Source organism: Lepisosteus platostomus, chromosome 7 (genome assembly GCF_059453375.1).
Source record: "Lepisosteus platostomus isolate fLepPlt1 chromosome 7, fLepPlt1.hap1, whole genome shotgun sequence".
Lineage (NCBI taxonomy): Eukaryota > Metazoa > Chordata > Actinopteri > Semionotiformes > Lepisosteidae > Lepisosteus > Lepisosteus platostomus.
Genome location: NC_142617.1, coordinates 55,081,692 through 55,093,913, shown reverse-complemented (window position 1 = coordinate 55,093,913; position 12,222 = coordinate 55,081,692). Strand labels below are relative to the sequence as shown.

The window sequence follows — 12,222 nt, the reverse complement described above, 5'->3', positions numbered from 1 at the left end:
TCATCTCCAAAGTGGTATCTGAAGATGTACTTATTCCTTAATCTTTGCAAAGTTACATTGTGCCTTCCACAAACAGGGCCTTCTAGGCTTTCCATTCTGAAGACACGTATGTCTTTAACTCAGCTTAATGTACAATTGACAGAGCAAATTGCCAGTACTCCCTGTAGCTGTCACTACTGATCGCCCTCTACAAATCTTTAACTCAAGTCTACTCTGCTTTAAAGCTCATTAAAAATTTAGAGAGCAAGAGTTTTTAGTGACTTACTGGTCCAAAGTTTTCTGCTGGTTAAAAAAAATCAATAGCTTGCTTCACTCAGACATCTTAATGCCTGTCTCTCTGAAAGGAAAGAAAAGGTGATTGACTCTTTGTCAGCGAGGAAACGTCAAATGTGCCTTTAATACAGACTCATTCTGAGTCCACTTTAGCACTCTAGGGCTGTGTAATGTGAGCAGAGAGACTGTAGAGCAGCCAAATGTTGAGTGGTATTAACTGTCTGCTCAACTAGACTCGCCAGGCCAATTATCATAGAAACAGTTTTCCCTTCAGGAAATTTTAGATATTAAAAATAAGCACAACTAAAAAACATCAAAACACCCAGAGCATATTTGCTTTAAATAGTATACACACTTCATTATACATCCTACAGGGGCCTTTTACTCTGGAAAAAAAATCATATTAACTCTCAATTAACAGGTACAGACTAATAAGGTTGTTTGGTCATGTTTTAGTGCTACGTAAACAGCTTGTGGCCTACCCTGAAACTGTTATTTTAGTGAAATGTATTGCAATCTGTCCATTGTAAACAGGTTTTTATTACAAAACATACTTAAAAGTATCGTGTAGTTTTATGGCTCATGAAACCTGTCTGGCTCAAAGCCGCGGCATGCTGAACATCTTACTCATTAACGTGTTTTATTTAAACAGTTATTTCCGCTCAAATCGCAAACTGAAATCCTCTAAAGATGGATGTTCTCATTTTCCAAAAGTGAAAGGAATTATCAGAATTTACACTTTATGTCCATTATATAAAAGCATATTATATAAATACAATAAGGGGAGACAAAACAAGCATTCCCTGGTACTAATATAAGATAGTATTGCTGTTTCTCTTCTTTACCCCATTCTTTAAAGATATAGTCTTCTGTGATCGAACAAGTAATACGATTATTCCCTGCTGAAAAGAGAGCAAAGAAAACACAATATTTCAGCTGTGGAGCCTCCTTTGGGTGTGAGAAAGACAGGGCAGACAGCAAAGATTAAATAGCATAGGACAAAAGCTGGGAGAGTGGAGGTGGTGGGAGCAGGGGAGAGGCAGAGAGGCCACTCAGGTGGTGCAAAGTGGAGAGAGGTGTGAAGTTGAAATCTGCATATGAATAGAAAAGATGACACGAAAACAAGTCTGTCGTTGAGAGAAGGAGGAAGGTGTGAACCAAGTTTCAGGATAATTTTGTTTCTGATGTCTTTCTGTTATGGGAGTTAAGAAACCCTTCTTTGAGAACGCAGATGGAGAGAAATATGGGCTTGGAGAAATCTTTAATCTTCTCCCTAAGCCCTAACATGTTCTCTGAAGCGGTCTCCTAGTCTCCTTCCGGTTTCCCCAACATAGATAGCTGGGCATTTCCTGCAAGAGATACAGTAGATGAGTTTGCTGGAGGTACAAGTGGTTGCCTGGGTGATCTGGAATGGTCCTGAGGGGCCTTGAATGAGTGTGGTGTTAGATGTGTATTTGCAGGTGATGTAGCGAGCTCTGTTGCAGGGGAAAGTACCTGGTGGGGATGATTGTTGAGGGTGGTCAAGGGAGCTGTGAGCAAGAAGGTTACGCAGATTAGATGGTTATATGGTCATATGAGATGATGGGGTGGTCAGAAAAGAGGGCCCCGGTGGAGGGATCATCCTTTATGATGGAAAAGTTGTCGTAAAAAGTACTGGGGGTAGAAAGTGTGTTAGGGTGGACGGGAAGCACCAAAGGAATGTGGTTGTTAGGCCGGGGGTTCCTGAACAAGTTGATAGTCTGGGGGCTGATTTTGGCTCGGGAGAGGGCCCTTTCAATAACATGGGTGGAGTGCATTTTAAGTGCTTGGTTCTGGAAATCCATGTCATCACTGCAAAGTCATCGTAGCCGAAGGAACTGTGAAAAAGGGAGAGCGTTTTTAGTGTGTTTGGGGTGACATGAGCTGTATAGGAGATAACTGTGTGAATCCGTGGGTTTGTATTAGACTGAAATAGAGAGTCGGGGATGGTTAATGGATAGGTTTATGTCTAGAAACGGAAGAGTAGTGGAAGATATGTTAACTGTTCACATGCAGGTTTTGACTTCCCACCTCTCTTCACCTCTCTCCACTTCGCACCACCTGAGTGGCCTCTCTGCCTCTCCCCTGCTCCCGCGTCCTCCCCTCTCCCAGCTTTTGTCCTATGCTATTAAATCTTTTCTGTCTGCCCTGTCTTTCTCACACCCGAAGAAGGCTCCACAGCTGAAATTTTGTGTTTTCTTACTTCTCTTTTCAGCATGGAATACACCTATTACTTGTTCCTTTGCAGCCTACACATGCTGACACAGCTACCCACCTGAATGTCTTCTATAATCTTTAAAAATCATAATATTTTAATATACAAAGAGCATACACAGTACTATAAAAACACATATTCCACAGTGAGCTAAACTAAAAATTATCAAGCCATCTAAGATCTAATTATTATTTTGTACTCATTATTATAAAACACAACAAGCAGTATTTAGCTATAAATAGTTCCATATTCTAAGAAAAAATCTGAAGAAGAACAATTACAATTAACGAATAGCAAAATAATTCCTTGGTCAGATTAAAATATAACCTACTGTAGGTCAAAGCTATCATATATTTATAAATGGAATGTTACTTTTTTCTTCATGAGATACTGATTGTATTAGTCTTGTTTCGTGACTCATTTAATACATGGATCACCTGATTGATTTTTAGAGTTGAGTTGAGGATAATAGTGGTGTTTAATAGTCTGGAGGATGTTATCAGTTGCTTCCAAAGTGGTCAAAGGTAGCATACCAATAAGGTATTTCTCTGAACTTGCTGAGCAACACTTCATTGAAAATCCCTGTGCATAAAAATGCTGACATAATTTATAATTCAGATTTTGTTAATTAATTTTTTTCTGACATTCAGGTTGGTTAGGTATACAACTAATATATGGGCTCCAATATCAGGTCCACACTTAATACTTCAATCATTAAACCCTCTACATGATTGCCTTTTCCTCTCTTATCCCAGATGTGGTGAAAAGTACAGCTGCATTTGTGTATTTTTGCATACTGAATCACTTGTACATAAACTGAAATGCAAAGACATTAGCACATTACTCTGTTAAGATTCAGTTGCCTCTGTAGAGAGTAATACAATATGTCTTTAAGACAACAGTGCAGTTCAATTTAAGGGAGATTTACAATCTTCTTTTTAGAGTTGCATGACACTTTAATAATAAATCCACTATTCATAATGCTGGACTATGTTGCTATCTTTTTTATTATATAATCCCAATTTGAAATTTCAAAGTGTGTCTTTACATTTCTGCTCACAGCAAGGACCCCTGTGCCCATGCTGGGAAAATGTTTAAGTGTAGTCTGTTGACAGTTTAGACCTTGTCCTTCCAGGAATCTGTTTGACTTTTCAATGGGAGGGCAATGTTATTGCTGGTTAGGATTAGCCATCCAGCAATGATTGGGTGTCCAATGGCCTCTTAATTCCTGCCAGACACTGATTTACTGCAAGTAATTTTACATAGAAAGGACAAGTGTGACATTATTATTATTATGATTATTATTATGATTATTATTATGATTATTATGATGATGATGATTATTATTATTATTATTATTACTTTGTTAAATTGAACTTGACCATTGGAGTTACAGATTGATTGAACTAAACTTGTTCAATAAATCAGAGAAAAGGCCTTTGTAATTATCATGAGCTTTGAGCTTTGAGGATAGTAGTGTACATTACAATTAGACCACATATAGTCTTGTTGAAAGTGTGTACTCTAGTTTAATCTCAGTAACATTTCATACTTTTTAAGCGTGATATAATGCTCTATAGTCTGCTTCATGTTTGAAAAAAGAAAATCACATATTTCAAGTTGTGGCTCAGAAATTACCTTTATCAAAAATAAAACATCTGATGCCCTTAATAACAGTACATATAGATTGATATTCTGTAGTGTTAATAACAAACTTTATTCCTTTGCCCAAATATCTCAGAACCATTTTACAACTGTGATAGTTTTTTATTGTGCTCAACCAATAACAGTAAAATTCTCATCCTTTGTCAATTGTTTAAGGAGATGTTCCTAATTTATTAATTTTTGAATAACAGGTGATTTAGGGTGACCTACAGTATAAGAATAACTGGACTGGGGCTGTCCACGTCCAGGGTTGGAGACCGCTGATCTATACCTGAGTGGCATAAGAAGAATGACACTCTAATAATCTATGCTATGCTATAAAAAGCTATGGCAGTACTTGTTGTCTGACAAAAGTTTGTTATATTTAATTAACTCCATCTTTTCAGCTAAATTGACTGGATTGAATACTGAGATTCCAGGCAAGTTTCTCACACAAGGAGTTCTGTTTGTAAGTGTTTACAATGTGGAGTTGTATAAACAGTATAAAAGCACTTTAAAAAATAATTGAAAGATTTGCACCAGGAAAGAATATAAATTACCTATTAAGGTATACCTATTAAGTTCCGTCATCTTCTGCCTTATGGAAAAAGGCAAAGGTTCATTTACATAAACCTTCTCATGATATCTAATGGTAATTAAACAATACAATAGCTTTGTGGGGTTTGATTAAATTAGAATGATCTTATGTTCTTGGGGTATATCCCACTGTCTTAGTGCGCAGCCTCTCTCATTAAAATATATTTTTACCTTAATGACACTCTTGAGATGCTATACTAGTTTTTACTTCAGTTGTTTCCCTAGAGATACGCTCATGAAATAATAAGATCCAATTACAAACGCTCACAGATTACACACCTAGGACTCATTAGTCACAGCATACTGTTCTCCATCAGTCACTTGAAAGTGATCCTGACGCTGTGCTGTGTGCATAATTACACAGGCCATGAGTGTTTTCTGCAAAGTCTGTGTGGCACAAAACAGTTTTAACAAGGCTTCCAGGCATTGTAAAGCCTACTGCGATTTTTGTATTTGCACAGATGTTCTTCCTTTAAAATGTCTGAAAGACGTTTTATACCCTAAATTTTGGTTGTGGTTTCCCCACACATCTTACTCAGGACAAGCCTGATTCATTCTGATTTTCTTAGCGCACACCTGTCATGCAGCATGATGTCTTTTGTGTGCAGATCTCTTCTGTCCAGTTGTTTCCACCTTAACACTGAGAGTTTACTTTGAACAATTCCATTGCATGATTGTCTGTAGCCATTTTCCCTTTACTGTCATTTGCCATGAGTGGACATCTGTTTGCTCTAGTATATTGTGAACAAAAAGTCAAATGATGACTATAGTTGTATAGATGGTATATACAGTGCCCTGCCAGAATAAAATGAAAGTGACTGTGAATTTTTTATTTTATTGATAGTAGACACATATATTTTTGCCCATTTGTACTGGTTTTTAGTCCCATTACCCCATACACTGGATAATACTTGGATGTGATATGGTATGGTATCCATTGTAGGTCCTGTTTAACACTTTGGTCTCGTTCTGTCAGGTCATGAAAGAGTGTGCTCTTCAAATTCCCTGATTTGGTATGAAATGGGTGTGTTTTCCTTTCCCTGTAACTGGGCCCATATGTGCTCTATGGGCTCTATGGGGCTATGTAAACCCCACAACAGAAATGTAGTCTGTTTCTGTCACACCTGAGTTAAAAGAAAACTGTCCTGGACCCCCCATTTCTTAACAACTACAGTTTCCAGTTTGCCCATTCTCTCACATTTTGTGAAACGGGCAATGGCAGCTCAATTATAATCTCATTTTGTGTCTAATGAGTTCTTTGAACCTTTTTAGTTTGGGTTTCGTGAGAGACAGCATTGAAGCAGTGCTTTTTAAGGTAGTTAATGATTTGCTGATGGCTTTTGACATTGGGTCATTTAATATTCTTCTCTTTCTGGACAAGTGCAGCTTTTGATAATGTCAATCACAGCATCCTGCTGAATCACATGCAAAATTGTGTGGGATCACTGGTACTTCCTTCTGTTAGTATGGCTCCTATCTGGCTGTTTTAAATCTCATGTTGTCCTGCTTTACTCAGAGGGTTCTATGGTGGAAAGCTGGGACCTTTAATATTTATTATTCGATTCTGGCTTAACATTCGACCCACATGTGCAGCATATGGTCAAAACATTTTTTTTTTCACCTCAGAAATATCGCTAGACTACACCCTATGCTATCACTAACTGTGGCTGAAAAGCTGATCAACGCATTTGTGTTCTCTCGAATTGACTACTGTAATGCTCTACTTGCTGGGGTATCTACTGTTAATCTACTTTGAACAAACTGCAGTATGTCCAAAATTCAGCAGCCAGGATACTGACCAGGTGTAGTGCAAGTGATCACATTACACCTATCCTGGAGTCCTTGCACTGGCTTCCTGTCAAATTCCATGTGGACTTTAAAATCCTCATGCTCACCTATAAGGCTCTGCATGGCTTGGCACCTCAGTACCTGTCTGAGCTATTATTGTCCTACTCCCCACCTCACAACCTTCGCTCTTCTAATTCTGCTCTCCTTACTGTCCCCCAAGTCTACATTGTATGGGTGACAGGGCCTTCTCCTGTTATGCCCCCAAGCTCTGGAACTCTCTGCCCAAGGATATCGGAGAGTCACCTTCTCTAAACTCTTTCAAATCCAGACTCAAAACCTTCTTCTTTAGAAGAGCCTTTACTTAACTAGTTCCATTCTTTACCCCTCTGCTTCTACTTTTCTTAGTAGCACCATCCACGGTCTCCTCTGTATATTGTAATTGTGTTTTATCTTGTGTATTCTTTTATTTTATTTATTGTTGTTCTCATTCTGTAAAGCGCTTTGAGAAGCCACCTTTAAAGGCGCTATATAAAGTAAAGTTTATTATTATTATTATTATATTATATGTTGCTTCTTTGTTACATTATTATAACAAATTATTCTGTAATGAACATGCATTTCACTGTTGATGATACTCAAAGATACCCTCAGACCAAATCAGATACTACTTCTGCATTTTGTGCCCTTTATGGGATGAAAATGTGGATGGAAAACAGAACTTCCTTAAGCTAAATGCTGTCCATACTTAAGCCTAGGCTCACAGACTTCCAACATCAGCTTTACAAAGTTGGTGATTTCAGTGCTGCTTTTGTTTAAGTCAGATTCTTCATGGAAGCCAGAAATCTTGATATTCCATTTGACGCTATGTTGTCATTTGAAGCACATTAGGAACATCACAAAGTGTACAGGATCTTTCTTTTTGTCAGGTCAGACGTACCTTAGTTTTGGTTTGACGCTGTGACAAAGTAGAGTTGAGTTGCATAAAGCCCAGGAACAAGAAGGTCACTGTACGTTAGAGGGTAGAGAATTATGAAACTGCACAATTTAAACAATAGAAGGCCTTGCGAAGTAGACAATAGAATAAGGAGGATACAATTTCCTCAATGTGGCAGATGATTTTGTCAAGTTAAATTGGGGTTGTAGTGACCATAGAGCTGCCACTTGAGGTCACCAAAGAGATGGTCAAAGAGTTTTCTTGTAAATAATGTTATGTTAATTTTCTGAAATGTGGGGATGTGCACCTAGGTGTGTGTTTGTATATACAAGGTGCCTTTGGCTCACTTGGTTGTCAGTAGATTGGTTGAGGTAAGAAGTGCTTTAGTTTATTTTGTAACATTATTTGTTCATATCTGTTTCTAACCCAGGAAACCATATTATGTGGGCTGGCTCTGCAGACCAGCTCTTTGTAAGTCTAACATGATGTTTTCACTTGAGGAGCTTTTTGCTTGTTTTGTTTTGCTTGAATGCTTACTTAAAGCTAGGTTTCAGCATTGACTTTTATTTCATATATTGAGTGTGGAGTGTTTTCATGTGTGAAGGTCCTCAGTGGCCATCCTGAAGCAGGGATCTTCTACACTTGCAAATTTATCATGTTAATGTGTTATAGGAAGGGTTTCTTTTGTGTACACTAAAAGCCCTCCATTTGTAAAACATGTAGAGTTTCAGCCTTTATTGAGTCCTTGACTAAATTATTAGATTTTAATGAAAGCAATTGGTTTGACGCATTAGCTTGAGTGGAGAGAAATCCGGTGGCTTTTAAGCACTAGAGGGTGATACCTTTGATTTGAGAGTAAACCTTAAAATTGGTATTAAAACCAATTAACTTTAGAATATTAAAGTAAATTTTTTTTACAGTTTAGCAAAAGTAATTTTGATCCATGTATTTTGATGCATCAGAATAGTTTTTGAGAAATAACAAATTCAATAACAAACTGACATTTTCCTATCAAAATACTTTGTACAAAAGCAGTTTTGTATTTTTTTTTACAATGTGGTTTTGTTGTGTTTTCTTAATTGTAATTCCTTAAACACTTTGTAATGCATCTCCTTAATCCTGCTATTTTTTCCCAGTTTTCCCCTCTGAACTTTACCAATCCTGGCCTCCTAATATTCCCCATCTATGATTTGGCTTCATTTCTCTCTTCTCCTACCCACAGATGTGTGGTGAGGGTACTGGTGCACTTTGGCAGCCATTTGCCATCCAGGTGTAAGCTACACATTGGTGGTGGAGAGGAGGAGTGTCCCTATTACCTGTAAAGCGCTTTGAGTTAGGTGTCCAGAAAAGCACTACAGAACTTTAAGGATTATTCTGCTGTTAGAACAGGACCTTTAGATTCCAGTATTGCACTGGTGAAACTTAACTTGCCTCTAAATCAAAAACAAAAAGAAAAAAAATTACATCTGCTACAGTACATCAACAGAACTTAGGTTTGTTCCTCACTGTGACAAAGAGATAGAGAAGGGGTACCTGCTGGGGTAGTTAGCTGCTCACAACAGGAAAGCCAGTGAAGGTGATGAAAAAGAGGAAAAACTTCAAGTAAGGTTGAGGGAGCGTGCTACTGTGGTTTCTCACAGATTCACAAAGCTTAAACTTCAGCCTTATGATTCATATCTTGCTACCCCCCTCCCCCGCTGCCCCTTTGCCTGTCTCTCCCCCCCTTCCCAGCAGAAAGTGATTGAGAGAGAGGTCTGAAAGAAGGAGGAGGTTGGAAAAAGAGCCATTAGTGACAAATCTATTTTTGAAAAAAACAAAATCACATCATCAAGCAAAAGAAGGAAAAACACAATCTCATGGCCGGGGGGTTTACTGGAGAAATGATAGCCAGCAATGGCATTTATCTTTATCAGCCTGGCCCTTGGGACCAGGGAAATGCACATAAACTTAACTCTTTCCCCCCTTGCCAGACACACAAGACAGAGAATAAAAGGGATTTATATCCGAGTGATGTGAAAATATCATATCAGTTGTGAGAGGCAGAGCTAAGTCTCTGATAGGCAGATTGGAAGTCAGTTGCTAATATAGTTACTAATTTCATATAGTAATAATCTGCAACCACAACTTCACCTTTCTTGTGGTTGCCAATTGCAGCTGAATTTAATTGTCAAAAAGGGGTAACTGTTATTGAAATTCATAGCAATTCATATGACTATTTGTGTGATTTGTATTGGTATTTGCCATGACAAAAGCTGTCCATGTTTTTTAGATATGCTGATGCTTTTCCTAATTTTATAGATCTAGATTATGTTAAATTTGTGAAATTTGCAGATAACTGAAAACTGAAGGAGTAGTAAGTACTATAGTAAAAGGTTTAGAGACATTATACTGGAGAAAACACCTAAAAAGGACACAATAAAACAAGTGCACAGTAGTATATGCAGGTGAACTATAAATATAGGACTGGGTAAGCTGATCTTGAAGAAACTACCACTGAAAATATCCAGGTTCATATACAGACATTAGTTTGATCCATTAAACAAGGAGAATAAAAAAACTAACTTTTAGGATATAATGGTTATCATGAGACAATTAAAAGCATATGATTCATATCAAACAGTTATAATGCTGTGTACAAATGAAAATAAAAACCACAAATATATCAACAAAGTCAAACGAATGGATAACTAGAGAAACTTTAAATAGAGGACACAAGTGGAAAATAAGGGGAAATGCATACAAGACAAGAAAAGGGTACAGTTCTTTACAGAAATGGTTGTGAGAGCTTGGCACAAGCTATATAGCACTTTAATTATCCTTGACGAATAAAGTGTATTTATATTTAGAATTTTTAATGATGTATTTTCTAATAACCTAAATATAAATGTGTTCCTCACTCAGCAGTGTCATTATTTAATCTGTTCATATCTCTGCACTATTGAATACCTAAAAAGTATGTAGCAATACATGAGTTGATAATGCTTTAAATTTCCCTATTTCATTTTCATTTCTCAACACAGGAAAGAAATTGTTTTAAAATGTCAAAATAAATTTAATATTTTGTCAAATACATTTTAATGCAGTTATTATACTCTGGTATTCTGAAATAATTCAGTTCATGTTAAATTTATTTAAACCTGTGCTCTTTGCTGAGAAATCCCTCTTGTAACAATAGAACTCTTTTACAAATCAAATAATGTTGATGACAGTAATTATTTAAATACTGCTTATGTTCTGAAACCTCTGGCTCTCTTATATTCTAAGACCTCTGCAAAAACGATAATTGTGAAAATATTCTAGTTACACTACTGTCATATTTCTTCTTTGCAGTAACAATTCCTACTGTATGTGAAATAAGTACCAGTTTCATTTTGAGATAAAAAAGTGCTATTCTTTTTCAACAGCACATATTGGCTTCATCTGGCTTAGTAATATAAAGTGAATTTTCTTTCCAGTCTTTGCTTGGATTTTATAGATGTTTACCAACATTGATCATCTTGAGTCTTACTTTTTTTTCAATTACCTCTTTGTTTGTGGTGCTGTTTTGGAGGCCTGTTTGTTTTAGAAAACCTGGGTCTACTGTAGCATGCACTTTAAAGCCCCAGGGAGAATGGGAGTCTTAATGTTCTTTTGTTTCACTGTCCCATTGTTTTGGCAGTTTCATTTTGTTAACCTGTCATCACCCTTGTGGTTTAATCTTTTTCTCTTCCGGACTAGTTTCCCTAGGTATGTGCTTGAGACCATAAAAATGTGCTATTACCTGACCACTTTTCCGTCTGTACTGTACATGATAAACTATGCTAACTTAATTGTGTTGAAAACAAAACGTCTGTATTTAGCTATGGTTAATTAACACTATAACATTGATAGCAAATGAATGCAAAGTTATTTGCTAAACAAGTATTACAGTTTATAGCTGAGCTAAATCCACTAGTGTGTTAAACATTATCCTCTTCTATTTCAGAATTGTATGACCGTATCTGATTACATGTGTTACACAGCAGATTCGTAATGCACTGCAAAAGAGCAATTTTAATCCTGAATAAGCATTTCGAATCATTTGTGGTTATATGGGAAGAACTTGCACAGCTGGGGAAATGTGCTGTAGTTTACAGTGGTCTTAAAAATAACAACAAACTTTTACTGATGCATAAAAGTCTGGTTAACATATTTGTTTCATTGTCTGTAGATTACAATCCGGCACAATGATTAAATACAAAAAAATGTGATGTTGAAAATAGCTGAGTGAAGTGCTATCATTCTGTGTTTGACTTCCATGGCAACCTTTTCTCTTTTCTCTACCATAGCAGGACTAAACAAGGGATTCCCACCAGTGGCTCTGTGGGTGACTGTGGGCCTGGCAGTCTGCCTTTTTGGACTGCTTATCGCCTTGGCTTATATTGGCAAGAAGAAGATCAATGAAAGCTGCAAGGAGGGAGAAGCAGGTAAAGTAATGGAGGAAAACTAATGGATATTTTGGGATAAGGCGAAGCAGAAGCACCAGAAATATGAAATGCTGAACAGAAACGATGGTTTTTAGACATGTTTTTTTAGGACATTCGTGATTTATTTCCAATTCTGTCTCTGTGTTGGTAGAATATATTTCAGTTTCACCACCAGTGCCCCTATGCTGCTGATAAAATGTAGTTAGACCGCTTCTTATCATATGCTCACTTCACTTTGCTGCCTCTAACATTGTGGGTATTACATTAAATCAGGTAGAGTAATTTTGTACAAGAGGATTGATTGTATG

At 37.1% G+C, this 12,222-nt stretch overlaps 1 protein-coding gene across 5 annotated transcripts in view; it reads left to right on the top strand.

Moving 5' to 3' along the window:
• cd276 (CD276 molecule) overlaps nt 1–12,222 on the top strand; it is an 81,523-nt gene that overhangs the window by 35,876 nt on the left and 33,425 nt on the right. For 4 of the 5 annotated variants that reach the window (XM_088641293.1, XM_088641295.1, XM_088641296.1 and 1 more), the window contains exon 5: nt 11,777–11,914. In XM_088641293.1, the coding sequence (XP_088497419.1) occupies nt 11,777–11,914 (138 nt within the window). The remainder of the gene's footprint in view (nt 1–11,776; nt 11,915–12,222) is intronic. The other variant, XM_088641294.1, reaches the window with a different exon arrangement.